Here is a 15,413-nt window from a genome sequence, read left to right as displayed (position 1 = left end):
GCTTGTAGAGGGTCACCACATCATCAACTGAGGACAGGAGACTACCAGTTACAGGGGATGCAGAGACATTTTCTGAGAGTTTGAGAGGATTCAGCAGATTCTTGGGATGGAAGGAGACAACAGTATCAGTAATGGAGGAAGGAGCAGAGAGATTAATATTAGCAGTGATTAAGAAATGGTCAGAGAGAGAGATTTCAAAGACGGAGACAAAATACAATCTACTTACCTGGTTATATGTTGAATCGCCCAGAAACAGCACTGTAGCTCAGAAAATGAGCAGAGACACACAGCATGTGTGGCCTCAGTTGAAAGGTAAACTACATGTTTGTACAGTTAAGGTGCCAGTATAAGTGCAGCAAAGTGGATTACAGTGAAGTAATTTATTCTTCTTGCTGTTGCTGTACTTATATTTCAAATTATAACTGATTGTTTGTATTTATTTATTCACAGAGTTGATTTAGCTTAGTTGCTGTTTGTCGCTGGTAGGATATGGTTGACTTGAGGACACAATAAAAGGTGTTTGTTTGGCAGATGCTTCTTTATCTCTTAAAGTGATTGACTTTTCTGTAGCTTTATGCTAAACACTCTGAAATGATTGCCGCTAAACTTGCAAGGTGTTACAACAGGTGTTTACTTGTCCATTACTCGTATATCACCCCAAAAGTATTGTTGCTTTAGGATAGTTAGTGATTCTGTGGCTTTGATATGCTAAGACCCTTTTATGCTGCTCATTGTGAAAGCTGACATGGAGGAATAAATTGGAAAAGATTCGTCCTGTTTTCCAAAGTCCTGAAAACAAGCATAGTTCAATTTCCTGTGAACTAAGATAGATGCAATTATGGGTCGAGATTTCTCTATGTAGTTGCCAATTGCATCTTTAGCTTGCTCTTTGCAAAGTAAAGTGGGTTACAAAGCCAAATCCCCAAATCTTTCATAGGCCTCCATAGATCTTTCTTCTGGTTGTGCATCACTTCAGCATATACTGTATTAACCCTTGCTTACTTAGCAGCAACATCCTACATGTCTTGCAATGCTTGACTGTAAGCAAAACAGACTGCTGCAGTACAATTGAAACCATTTATGACGTTTTTCGCAGTCACTGATTAGCACTAATGTTACCTTAATTAAGGTCATCCAATATTAGTGGCAATTGGGATCTGAGAAACCTACAGTAGAACGTCATTTATCCACATCCTGTTCATCCACGACTTCAATTATCCTTGGCTCTCTGACGAGTTTTATCTCTGAAATATAGTACATTATTGCCAATGTAGACTTAATGCCCGCGGTTCTCGCGCACACACACACACACACACACACATAAAGATGCATGCATCAGTCTAACCAGTGTAGCCAACACCAAGACAGCAGCACTACAGATGCGAGGATTCATGTCTTGGTTTCAACAGCAGAAGGATTCTGTCAAATTAGTTCTCCTGAGGCAGTTACTTAGTGAAGCCCAGCAAACATATTTTGCCTCACTGAAACAAAAGACTGTGATGGACTTTGTCAAGGTTCAAAAGAATGACTTGCAGCAGTGAATTGTTTAAAAAAAGCTGTTACAAAAAAACACTTCTGTTGGTACGTATTTTGTTGAAATGTAAGAGAAGTTGAAATTACACAGCAGGCTTGCAATTTATGCAATAAACAAATACATACATAAATAAATAATAAAATTGTATTTTGTGTTTAAAATCCCAGAAAACTAGCAACACTTACCTACAATTATTTAATATTAACACGTCGAATAGATTAGCAATAATACCTTGTTTTATTTCTAGAAGCTAGCCACACAATTTAGTTTACAGGAAGATTGTGAGCGCTGACGGGCTTATTCCTGTCATAAAATGGCTTATGATCTTGTAGCTTTGTAGCATTATTTTCTTTGCAGTATATTTTTTATTACTATTTATTTATTTATTTATTTGTTTTTGGTAAAAAAAAATAAATTAATAAAATAAAATAGGGAAACAGGGTTGGAGGTGTATCCAGAGTCGGATTAACACAGGGGCTTTAGGGGCTGCAGCTCAGGGCTTCAGATTCTGAGGAGCCCCAAAACATATAATTTATAATACAATATCTAAAGAATGAATAAGTAGCGTGTGACTGTATGGATTGGAACAACATGCCTCTTTTCCCGAGTCATGTGCCACAGATGTGCTGCGGCACGAACGTGACCATTCAGATCCTGTAAATGTCTGACAAAGCAGCACCTAGCAATGAGAGTGATGCTGAAAAGCAGAAACACAACAGGTACAGTTGCGAGGAAAATATGTTAAGCAAAACACCAATGCTCACACGCAATTTTAATACAATACCAACAAATGTAGGTAAAGGTACCAGTACTTCGGAAGATACACTGGAGAGAGACCAACAGGAGGAAACGACCTAGGTTTATATGGATTACAGTGGGGCAATCTCCATGGAAAAAATCGAAATAAGTCTCACCTTTTTCTCACTCTATTTTGTTACTATTTTTGGGTTGTGTGTGTTTCCATGTAGTTTTCTTTTAAACTAAGAAATTCTCATTCCAAATGCAAATAAATTAATTCATATTAAAATACCAGAGGCTGTGTTTGTGTCGGCCTTGCACGACTTACTGATATTCTGCAGCTTTCTTAAACCAGGTTTCCGTTTTTAGGTTGTCTTAAAGCACAGCCTGCCTCCACCCCTCCCCCTCAAAAAAAGAGACAAGTTGTAGCGTTACACAAATAATAAAAACAGCATTACATAAGACAGCGCTGTGCTATCCTACTATTATTTGCTAAACATTGTGACTGCATATATATTTACTACAAATCTGTTATACACTTACATATTCGTAAGAGAAAAGTACAACACGTTTCCAGATAACTTGCTTTTACGACTTTTATGAGTCTGCAGTTTGCACTTCCCATTTTGTATTTGAAACTGCCAATAACCAGCGCTGTGGCCAATGATCATTTTCAAAACTGTCGCTAATTCAAACATCGAATCAGGTAAAATATGGATGAGCTCAGACTGAATAATTTGACATTAATGTTAATAGAGTGTGGTGGTAGTAAAACAGTAAAGGGAAGCAAATGAATATGCAAAGAGGGGCACTCAAAACGAGAACAGCCCTAGGACCACATTAATCCGGTCCTGGGTGTATGGCATTTTGAAAAGATTTTGCTAGGAGTATATTTGTCAAAGTAAACTAATTTTAAAACATTCTTCTGTCTTTGTAATATATTTTTTGCTTACATTTCTAGTAAACTGTACTTTGGTTTACATTACTAGTCTCTTTTATTCATGCAATCTAGTCACACACAAAGACATCTCAGAGTCACTTACAACAACATCTTACCTGAAAGACAGAGTACAAGGAGGTTATGTAACTTGCTCAGGGTCACACAATGAGTTGTGCTAGGACTTGAACCTCCTGGTAACAATCCCTTTTCTTTAATCACTGTACCACATTGCCTTCTTTACATGACAAATGATTTAATTACTTCTATATTTTAACCCCTTCTATTGCCTATTCTGGAGGGTGTGCTAAGAAATAGAGGGAAGTTCAATTCTGTGAGAATTTCTGGAGTTGTTTCCTATGACAAGCATATACACTGATGAAATCATGTATCACAAGCCATTTTCTATTGGTGTTTAACCAACTCAGAAGCTTTGTTATAGATAGATGTCTGAAATGTCACATGTTCATATTGGTAGGCTATTCTCATTTGTTTTGTAATTACATTGAAATAACCTGTTATTGTACAATATGCAATTATGTTGATGTGTGTTATATAATAACTAAGTTTTTGACAAAAAATAAAACAAAAGCAATTACATGTGTTGTGAACATTTCTAGTATTTACATGGCTGGTTTTGATTTACACTGGCACTGAGTTGTGGCTGTCCGGGTAAAAAAGGGCAAACTACTGCGATTCTATTGCAAACTGTCCCCAACAATTCAAGAATAATTTCCTGGCATTACCAGTTAGTGGATGCATTAACAGTAACAAATATAATATGAGAACCTACATTTTCCTGGCTTTTGTTACTAGTACAGTTAGAATACTGTTGGAGTTAAAAACAACTCACTTATAATCTATGAATTTACTTTTTTTTAATTTTATTTTACTAACAAGTGTTTAATGTAGTAGCATAGCAACAAGCTCCTGCACAAGTCTGTAGATTTAATATTTCCACCAGAGTCAATGTGATAAAAGTGTCAATAGAAAATTCTAATTAAAAAAAGAGTATACAATGTTGATAACAAAGTTATGAAACAATTAAAATAATGAATCAAATAGTACATGTTAGCAATGTAAGGATGTAATTGTGACCTTCTCTATAAGTGAGCACAGCTTTGAGTAACTAATAAAATAAATAAGTACATTACAATACTATAAGGCATGCTTGAGGTACTTCATGAGATGTTTGCATTAGAGAACTAATGTGTACTTAGAACTGGCAATTAAACTGGAAATATATCTCTAAGAAGACTTGCTGTGCCATACAGGTACTTAGGGCCCAGAATGGATCCAGAATGAATACCTGGATAGATATACAGTACTCAGACGTGCTTAAAGTGTTCTTTACTAACATGTCGTTATTTATTTATGTTAGAAGCCCACCATAGTGTAGTCTGTCCGAATTTTATGACTTCTGACACCCCTCAGAAAATACAATTCCATTAGTCGTTATTTGGGAACCCAAACCATCTAAAGTAATAAATTATTCTATACCTCTGAAGGGAATGAGACAAGTACAGGGTTCTTTACCAGTCTCGTTTTGTTTCTTATTGATGGTTTTCTGTAGTTGTAAATCAAATCTGAAGATCTTTTCACAGCCCTGTTAACAGCAGCATTCATTTTTCATACATCCCTAGTCGAGCAAATGTTTTTTAGTTTGCAGTATAAATATCAGCTGAGCTTGTGTTTTTAGTAAGTATTAGAGTGGTCTTTGAAAAAATATTTATAAATATTATTATAATATATTATAATAATAATAATAATAATATAATAATCATATTAATTTATTATGTACATTGTAATTATAATATGTAATATGTAAAATGTAATGCACATGTAAAGCATCTTTTAAATATGTCATAACTCATAAATTAAAACTTTGTGAATACAGCCATATGTCACAACTGAGAGAAACATGCATCATGAATACATAAATTAATTCAGATTTAAATGACAGTATTTGTTCATTAAATAAATGTCTGTAGCAATTATATAATCTATTTCTTATACCAATTTATTTATTTTCTTCATAATGCTAATGCTTTTTTTTCACGTCATGGTTCTGTATGCAGAAATACAGGTAAAGTGAACACATTGTTTTAAGCAGTTCATTTCTTTTTGATACCCCTGCAGAGACTCTTCAGTGTGTGTCCTTAATTGTCCCTTTATTAGAATTCAGTGCTTATAAATCCCTATCATTCTGAATGCTCAGGAAGAAGCAATCCATACATCATCACCTGCAATGCTTCCCATTGAGGATTCTGCTAGAATTTATTTCCTCTGAGCTACCATGTGCACATCCTTTTGAATGCAAATTCTAGTTTAACTTTTTTATACACTGAATCTTATATACAGTACTGGCAGTGCTCAAATAAATGACATAAATTTAGACAAATATTTTGACGAGAAGAGCTTTAAAACAGACTTTAAAGTTATGTTTTTTTTTTGAAAAAGTGCATTTACCTTTTTATTTTATTTGTATTGTTCTGCTTACTCAGCTTACCATTACTTCTTGTACATCCTCTAAATTCCTGGCTTTATACACACGCATACACATACACACAGAGTGTATTCAGTGGATGTAGTCTATTTGATGGTTTCCTGTTTTTATCAAGTTTTTAGCTGTTAAATTTGACCTTCAGCCATACTGGAAATACATCTCCTCATGTTAACCCATGTGACCTTTCTTCTGTTAATATGAATTCAGCAGTTTGAACGTTCCAGGGAACAAAACTATTTCTCTCTCTCTGAAGGGTGTACGGTAAATGTAAGCTTAGAAGCAGTGGGGGGGGGGGGGGGGGGGGGGGGGGGGGGTGGGGGGGGGGGGGGGGTGGGGGGGGGGGGGGGGGGGGGGGGGGGGGGGGGGGGGGGGACAACTGATGTTCATTGAATCCTAATGAAGTACTATCACTTTACAATCCTTTACAATCCATGACAATCCTAATGAAGTACTATCACTTTACAAGCTGTTTATCAAGTCTAGTAGATAGTCTTTAGACAAAACAATTCCACATTTTGGGGAGGTTTACTTTGTTTTATCTTGAATTCTGGTTTGTTTGTGTTAAGAAAAGCATAGAATAGCTGGTTTTCAATTATTGTGTTGAACAAGTAGGCAATAAACCATGATAAAGTGTGTAGTAAAACAATTCTGTTTGCTGACCATGAAATTTACCTTAAAAATAGACCTAATGTTGCTGTCATATTAAAGTCAAGTGCTTTGAAGTTACAGCTACATAGAAACAGTACATATCAATACTACAATCTTCTTCACGTTTCTATTTTACTTGTTTACAAACCATTTGATTTGTTTTACCCCTACAGTGATAGGGGTTGCTTTGTTTTTGTTTACAGAAACAGAAATGTATAGTTGTCTATGAAATACACCCACCCCTCGTTATATCGGCTCTCGCTATACTGCGGATTCGGATATACCACCATCTTGGAGTTGGCTCCCCATTTTTACAGTCTAAGTGAGCATGCCTTAGCTGCAATATACATGGACAGTTTCACTTAGAATTACTGTTCTTTTTATTTTCTACTGCACATTAATATCGTACTGTTATCATATACACACGCATTGCACAATAACACAAAGCAAAATAAATATCTACTTGCTGAAGCTGTTTTTTAAGCAATGCACTAGCAAAAGTCACAGGGCAGTGACATCAGCTCCATAGCAACAGGCCTTCTATGTTGGGGATGGATTCTTTTGGGCATTTGGGAAAGGAGAGGAAGATTCATGAAATTCATTGGAGGCTTAAGTTGATCACCCTCCGCATTATGAATTAAAACAGGTTGGTGCTAAAGAGAAAAAGTGGGTTGTGTAGAGGATTTATATTGTACCCTGATGCCCCTGATAAAATGAGGGAGTGGTTGTGCAGTATTTGCTATTAGCCTACCGTATTTGTTTTTTTATGGGTCTCTCGCTATATTACGGCCCTCGATATATAGCGGATTTGTATTGGACCCCGACACCGGTGATATATAGTGGGTGGTGTATACAGAAATGTCCTTAAGTATGTGCACATGTATTATTATGGCTTACATATGCTAGTGTACATTCACAAGGTGGCTAGCTGCAAAAGTATTGTGCTAACAGGGGTTTCCATTATTCTCCAGGTATCAGTCCTTCCCTGTTTACTAATACTGTATGCCAGAGGCAGCATATAGACAATATCAATTATACATTTACAGTGTATCACTGTTATTTTTAGGTCTCTATGTATTAGCATAAATGTTTTAAGAAAACACACAAATGCGCACACACTTTTTCACAAGGATCACCACATTTACAAAGAGCCTTTACAAATACATTGCCCCCCCCGTTATAAGGTGGATCTTTATACTGCGGAACAGGTTATAAGGCGGTACGGTCATGGCTCCCATTTGCCCCATAGTGCCATTTCACTAACACTGGTAGTCTCGTTATAAGACGGAACACAAATAGCATGGTCTGTTAACTATGGCTCCCGACTACAGCATTATAAAGGGGGAGCACTGTATGCCTTATTTTTATCATATTAATTCAGTCTAATCAGAATATACATGTTTATAATTCTGAAACTCATTAAACCAAATTACTTACAAAGCAGTAAGAATAAGTATGAACTATAGGACTAGGTAGCTGCGAGTTCATTAAGAAATGTAGTGGAATACAATGTCAGGTCATGCAATGCATGAGATGTGTAGGGAATGGGCTCCTTTTTCCTGAGGCACTTTCACAATTGAACGGTTATAGAGGGAACCACAGCATGAAGTACATTAAAAATAAATTGAATGGGCTTGCAAACATTCCTTTGGTAATGTACAGTAAGAGTAAAATGGTGGATAAGTTTAAACACAATTTAGAGTCTCAGGGAAATGCAAAATACAATGATGTGACCCATTGCTTTAATTCTTAAAAATGCATCTTTTCTACAAAAAGTGCCAACCTGCAGTGTTAGCTTTGCCATAGACTAAGTTGTCCATATCACAGCAATTATTCAACATATTCCTGTATTGACATTTTTATTTACACAGTATAGATAAATAAACTATATAGGATACTTTTTTTTTTTTTTTTTTTTTCACCGTTACTCGCCAGTGTGTTTCAAAATATAATGCTGTGATACAGACATAGGACAAAGCAAAGTTAAATGTATTTCTTTTAAACTCTGCAGGGTGTTCTGTAAAACTTTAAGTAGTAAATTGGTAGCAGATATGCTTCCAAGCTGGAGATAAACTTAATAAAAGGATAAAACTTTGCCAATGAACTATGCAAGTAAAATGCATCACTGCACACATGGAATTACATTAGTTAATTGTAATGTTTGATTCTGTCATATGCTATATATTACCATTCGATGTGATTTGTATTGTTCTTGGGAAGCCATTTTTGTACCACAAGCATCTTTTACTTGGGATGTATTGAAATTTAAAAAAAGCACTTTGTATGTAAATGTATATATGAATCCACACTTCAGATACATTAATACATTAACTGACAGTCAAAGAAATACAGGCAGTATTGGGAAAAAAAATACAATGTTTAGAAGGCAAGATATTGTGCAGAGAACTTGTCTCATCTCCTTCTGAAAAAAAATGTTTTACATTCTCATTCCATACACATACTGTTTGTTACTTTGGCCTCCGTTAGCTGTAACTGTAGTATTACTTGCCCATTAGTTACAGTGGTGGTTGTGGTTTCTTTGACCCTTGTGGACTAAGTCTGGAATGAATACAGAATGTATTTATTTAACCTACAACTTGGATTAACCCCAAAGCAACAGACTCCAAATTACAGAGGATTGAATTTAAAAATCGTTTTACATTTTACTTTTTTACTTTTTATTTTTTTAACACATTATAACAAATAAAAACTTTCTGGGGGACTATATCAAGCCTTTCATGCTGGAAAGTTTATTTAGAACACAAACAGCAATCTGAGAGAATTATTTGAGTACCGGTATACCAAAACATTTTTAACATAATTTGCTGATGTAAATAAATATGTATAAAATGCGTGTTTTCAGAATGATACACATTATTATTTTTCAATTAACTAGAAAGTCCAAATGATAAAAAAAGAAAGAAACCAGGTATATTACAATGTACAAATATAAGCAACATCTCTGTTTAAAATTTCTACTGTAACTAGTTTTTTATGTTGTGTCAAAAAAAAAAAAATTGAGACATTGGACTAATATCTTCAACTAGAGGGCATAATAACCTTGTTTATGCATTATTTAATATGAAGGGTAATAATACTGTAGCATTCTCGGTTGATACCGCTGTACAAAGGAGCCGGCTCTTTTTCTACAGCGGTATCGATGCTATGCTGTAGTGCGAGAGGTCCCAGGTTCACGCCTGCCCTCAGCCTGGATGTGGATTGCCTCGCCCTGTGTGATGCGCCAGTCTGCAGGAACCGGGATCAGTACAATACTCTTCAAGGTGGATTGCCAACGTAAATGTTTAACCAAATTATTTTGTGTCAGTAGCAAACAACATATTCATATTGAGTTTATTAAAATTGATTGTAGCACATGTTGTGCAAGCATTAGTAAATCAAAACAAATTCTCAGCAAATTGAAAATCAATAACTATAGTGGACAGGAGCAGCTGTGGGGTTAAAAACAGCATGCATACTTGACTGGATGGTTAATTGTGAATATACTGCATGTGGTAGCTATAGAATGGATCATAACAATACCGGACAGCTAATTGTAGCCTGTCTGGGAATTGCCAGAAACATGTGACCAATAAGTCTGGTCTTTCAATGAAAAAAAAAGTTCTACAGATAAATCCACTCACTTGCAATGCATGTTTGTGACTGGTGAATAAGTGACTGGATTCTTGATTTCTCGGCACCGTCTTAGCCCCCCTCAACCTTACCTACCAATGTGAACTACATTTTTGGAAGGTATATATTGTGACCAAGCTGGACGTAATTTGGGTTTGTGCCCCTTTAAAAATGTGACCCAGAAATAAAAACTTTGATTTTTAAAGCGCTTACACGCACTTTAATTCAAAATACAAAACAAAACAAACAAACAAACAAAACCCTAGCTCCCTAGGAGCACTAACTAAACATATGCAGATTCCTGACTAACGTGCAGGACAGCTAAGCTGTTTACCTGACATATAACACAAAAACAAACCCTAATACAGATTTTTATAAAACCAAAAGTAGGTTTTACACGAACTTCCAGTCGGGCTCTAGACTCCACAGCAGCAGCCTTAAACAAACTTGCTGCACTCTTGAAATACCCTGCACCTGGTTCTAATTTACAATGAGCTCCAGTTGCAGGGAATAATTAATTATCAAATAATACAATTAACAATTAAATTAAACAAAATGTGCATTTTCCATGTTTTTAGGCAGGAGGAATCTGACCCTCCTCATGCCATCTTAGTGTGTGTGTGTGTGTGTATATATATATATATATATATATATATATATATATATATATATATATATATATACACAGTGGCTTGCAAAAGTATTCAGACCCCTGACCAATTCTCTCATATTACTGAATTACAAATGGTACATTGAAATTTCATTGTGTTCGATATTTTATTTTAAAACACTTAAACTCAAAATCAGTTATTATAAGGTGACATTGGTTTTATGTTGGGAAATATTTTTAAGAAAAATAAAAAACTGAAATATCTTACTTGCATAAGTATTCAACCCCTGTGCTGTGGAAGCTCCCAGTTTGCACCGATGAAAGAAATTGCCCTAACAAGGATACAATGACCTTACTATTGGCCTCCACCTGTGAACCATGAAAGTTGCTGTCACATTTTCTGGATAAAAACCCCACTGTTGAAGGATCATTGGTAAGGCTGTGAATCTGAAGGAAAATGAAGACCAAAGAGCATTCTACAGAAGTTAGAGGTAAAGTAATACAAATTCATAGATTAGGGAAAGGGTACAAAATAATATCCAAGTGTTTGGATATCCCAGTGAGCACAGTAGGATCACTAATCAGGAAGTGGAAGCTGCATCACACCACCCAGGCACTGCCAAGAAAAGGCTGTCCCTCAAAACTCAGCGCTCAAAGAAGGAGACTTGTGAGAGCAGCCACAGAGAGGCCAACAATCACTTTGAAGGAGCTACAGAGTTCAGTGGCTGGGAGTGGAGTAATGGTGCACCAGTCAACCATATCAAGGGCTCTGCATAACACTGGCCTATATGGGAGGATGGCAGGAAAGAAGCTGTTACTCAAAAAGTACCATCTGAAAACGCGTCTGGAGTTTGCCAGAAAGCATGAGAGTGACCCAGCTGCGATGTGGGAAAAGGTTTTGTAGTCAGATGAGACCAGATAGAGCTTTTCGGCCAAAACTCAAAGCGCTATGTGTGATGCAAACCTAACACTGCCCATGCCTCAAGACACACCATCCCTACAGTGAAGTATGGTGGTGGCAGCATCATGCTGTGGGGATGCTTCTCATCAGCAGAGACTGGGCATCTTGTTACAATTGAAGGAAGAATGGATGGAGCAAAATACAGGAAAATACTGCAAGAGAATCTGCTTCAGTCAGCTAAAAAACTGAAGCTTGGGAGGAAATTCACCTTTCAGCAGGATAATGATCCCAAGCACAAGGCCAAAGCAACATTGGAGTGGCTCAAGAACAAAAAGGTGAATGTCCTACAGTGGCCCAGTCAAAGTCCTGATCTCAATCCCATTGAGAATCTGTGGCACTATTTGAAAATTGCGGTCCACAAGCGTCGTCCAACCAACCTGAACAACCTGGAGCAAATCTGCCAAGAAGAATGGGCCAAAATCACTCCGACACTGTGTGCAAAGCTGGTACATACTTACCCCAAAAGACTTAAAGCTGTTATTGCAGCGAAAGGTGGCTGTACCAAATATTAATGTGTGGGGGTTGAATACTTATGCAAGCAAGGTATTTTAGTTTTTTATTTTTCTTAAAAATATTTCCCAACATAAAACCAATGTCACCTTACAATAATTGATTTTGAGTTTAAGTGTTTTAAAATAAAATATCGAACAGAATGAAATTTCAATGTACCATTTGTAATTCAGTAATATGAGAGAATTGGTCAGGGGTCTGAATACTTTTGCAAGGCACTGTGTGTATACACTATATATATATATATTATATATATATATATCTATATTATATATATATATTATATATATATATATATATATATATTAATATATATATATATATATACAATATATAGCATACAACACTGTCTTTAGAGAGAGTCTGGATGCTTTATATTAATATAGCAATGCGATCAATAAGGAATACAATATTATCATATCTTTATTTGCATTAGTGCAGTATCAGTTCAGTAGGTTTTATATTTTTTGAATTTTTGTTTTAACATTTTTAGGGAGCGTGTCTGTCGACTTGAAAAGGGAGATTTACAAAAATCAATTATAATCAACTATAAGATGTAACAGACTAGTACTAGTGGGAGGAGACTCAGTGAAAAATACATTGTTAGACTTGTTTCAAGTGGAAAACAAGGAAAGGGGAGTTTTAATTTTAAGACTAAGTTACAGTTAAAATGTAAGCCTGTAGTTAATGCATACTTCCTTAAGTTAGCATTAATGTACGTACTATGCTTATTGGAATTACTCATGTCTTTTTACTCACCCAAAATACATTTTATGCACATAGTGTAGAGAAAACTACTCAATGACCCAAAACCGTATCAAGGGTGCTGACTATAGCAATGTCATAATTACAGTTTAAGCCTAGAATAAATAATAATTTCTTGGATGAAGTGTGCTTATTTCATAGAAAATAATTTAAGACAAGCACAGCAAATCACACTGCTTTTCAAAGTAAGATTTGCTACATAAATTCAGTCTACATAAAGTCTTTTTTAGCCACGTGGGTTTTTCATTCAGCCTTATAATGTTACTAAAGGGATAGTCTGTTTAATTTATTTAGTATTAATAGCAGGATATCAAATATAGATCTGTGAGTTTTTCTGGTGTTTGAATTATATGTGGCATTTAAATAGACGTGATACCCTTTAAGCAATTTTGACAGAGACAAACTGCTTCGTGGTGATAAATCTCCCTCCAGACCTGTGAGGGCGCTTTGTAAAGGAAACAGAGTGCCGTGGACTGGATGGCCACATAATTCATTCCCAGGGTTAGATGGAAGTCGACCATTTATAAAGGGGGTGGATCTACAGTATACCAGGTCATCGACCCGGAAGGGAAGCGATGTGACAGCCGCGGATTGGCGGAGAGGTTGCAATCGTTAACCAAGGGGGCATGATTAACAGTACACGAGAGGATGTAGCTAGGTGACCTGTTCCTTTTGTTATGGTTAACGCTAAACCGGAAGGAGACCCGTATTGTAGTCGTGAGTGTTTTGATTGTTTTGTGGTGTCTAAAAACAGTTTGTTTGTTGTTATTAGATGGCTAACACGATCCAGAGCCGTCGCTACAGGCCAGCACAAAGCCCGGACAACACAGCACCTGTTTCACAATTGATTGTATTTGCACCACGAGTACTATAGCACTCATTTGATTTGTGACCGTGTTTATTGTGGGTGTTTTAAATACCTTGTCTATTATTTTTTTGGGACTGACCAAGTGGATTTAACAGAACAATACGCATCGCTGTGTATTACCTGTTCTCATTATTGTTTGCTGTTGTCATCAGACTTTGGATTATAAATAAATCCATCATTTCACCAGTACTTTGTTGTTTGTCTTTGTCTTGTTATGGTAAAATTCTGTGTGCTAGATCTCTGTATTTGGATTGTTTTTTTTGTTTTGTTTTGTTTAGTTTTTTTTTTTTTTTTCTTCACAGTTTGCACTGTCTTAGTGAAGATAGATTTTGTGCGACCAATCAGGTTGTAAGCACTGTGGTGAGCAAATTTCCGAGCGTCATTAGCAACTGTGGTTAGGGAAATTGCATTTAGTTTGACTTAAAGGGTGCAACAGGCTTGTGCACTTGTTGATTGTAGGGAGATTGCAGGGAGAAGCCCAACAGCTGCCTGACAGCTACCACTACTTAAAGAGACCTTCTTATACTAGAGGTAATTTGCTTGAGTTGAAATGGAATTTAAATTTGATTTTGATCATGGATGGGAAAAGTGATGGGGGTTGCACTCATCAGTGAGAGGCTGTTCCTGGGGATAAAATTATCTTTGAAAACAAGCCCCCCTCCCCACAATCTCAAGGTCTAGTGAATAGTGCTGCCTGATCAATAGACTGTTAGGGGGTCTTAAGATTTACTGAAAAATAATCAATGCATAAGAAGACATAAAGGTTAAACAACAAAACAATATCGAAGCAATTTAAATTAAGTGATTCTCTCACTGTTTTTTTTTTTTTTTTCAGAACTCTTACCAAAATGTCAGCAATTAGGATGTCAGTATGGCTGTGTCATGTCGAGAAATGGAACATTTTGCTACTGTGGAGATGGCTTTGAAGTAGCTGAAGATGGCCATAGTTGCACAGGTAGGCAGAAAACCAAACACACACTGTGCAGTTGTTATTGAAGTTACAGTGACACATCAATCACAGTACAATGAACACTATTAAACATTTAAAAGTACTGTGCATTTTATTGAAAATACCGTTGTAAGTGAACTTCTAAAATGTATACATAGCAAATGAACTGCACTTGAAAGCTACATGTCGCAGCTGCTGTGCTAATTTCTCAGCTTTGTGCCTCATACTGATCATGGGCATTTTTAAACCACAAAAGCAAGATGTCTCAACATCAGGGTATTGAAAAAAATGGAAACGTTAATGACTCGTGTCCACAGTTTGCCATTCATAGTGTTCGTGGGAATGTTGAAATCTGCAGCAACATCTTTCTTTTTCTTGTGTGGTGGTGCCTTATCCATATGGTGACCACATGTCTTCGTGTTCAACGGGACAGTTTGGAACAGTTCAGGCTTTTCAACTCAATCCAATGCATTCTGGTAAGCATAGTCCTGATTCTCTTAAAGGAAAGAATGGTACCTGAGACAAGTGAAACGTACCAGAATGCATTGGGTTGTGAGCTGAAAAGCTTGAACTGTCCCAAACTGTCCCGCTGAACACGGAGCCATATGGTCACCTTACTTATCCACGGTTTTCAATGCCTCCACTTCTGTATGCAAGGAAAATGCACATTGTTTATTTTCCATTTCAATACTTCATGGAAATGGCATTGATGCATCAGCACTATAACAACTCGAAAATGGTGTCTATCGCAACTCGA

At 36.4% G+C, this 15,413-nt stretch overlaps 1 protein-coding gene across 1 annotated transcript in view; it reads left to right on the top strand.

Annotated features, from left to right (window-relative positions):
- Positions 1-15,413, top strand: part of LOC121321960 (low-density lipoprotein receptor-related protein 1B-like) — a 63,207-nt gene that overhangs the window by 8,512 nt on the left and 39,282 nt on the right. The window contains exons 2-3 of the mRNA XM_041261347.1: positions 14,010-14,101; positions 14,543-14,662. Of these exons, the coding sequence (XP_041117281.1) occupies positions 14,010-14,101; positions 14,543-14,662 (212 nt within the window). The remainder of the gene's footprint in view (positions 1-14,009; positions 14,102-14,542; positions 14,663-15,413) is intronic.

This window comes from Polyodon spathula, chromosome 10, assembly GCF_017654505.1.
Source record: "Polyodon spathula isolate WHYD16114869_AA chromosome 10, ASM1765450v1, whole genome shotgun sequence".
NCBI classification, from domain to species: Eukaryota; Metazoa; Chordata; class Actinopteri; order Acipenseriformes; family Polyodontidae; genus Polyodon; species Polyodon spathula.
Note: the sequence above shows the minus strand (reverse complement) of the source record. Positions and strands in the feature narration are given on the sequence as shown.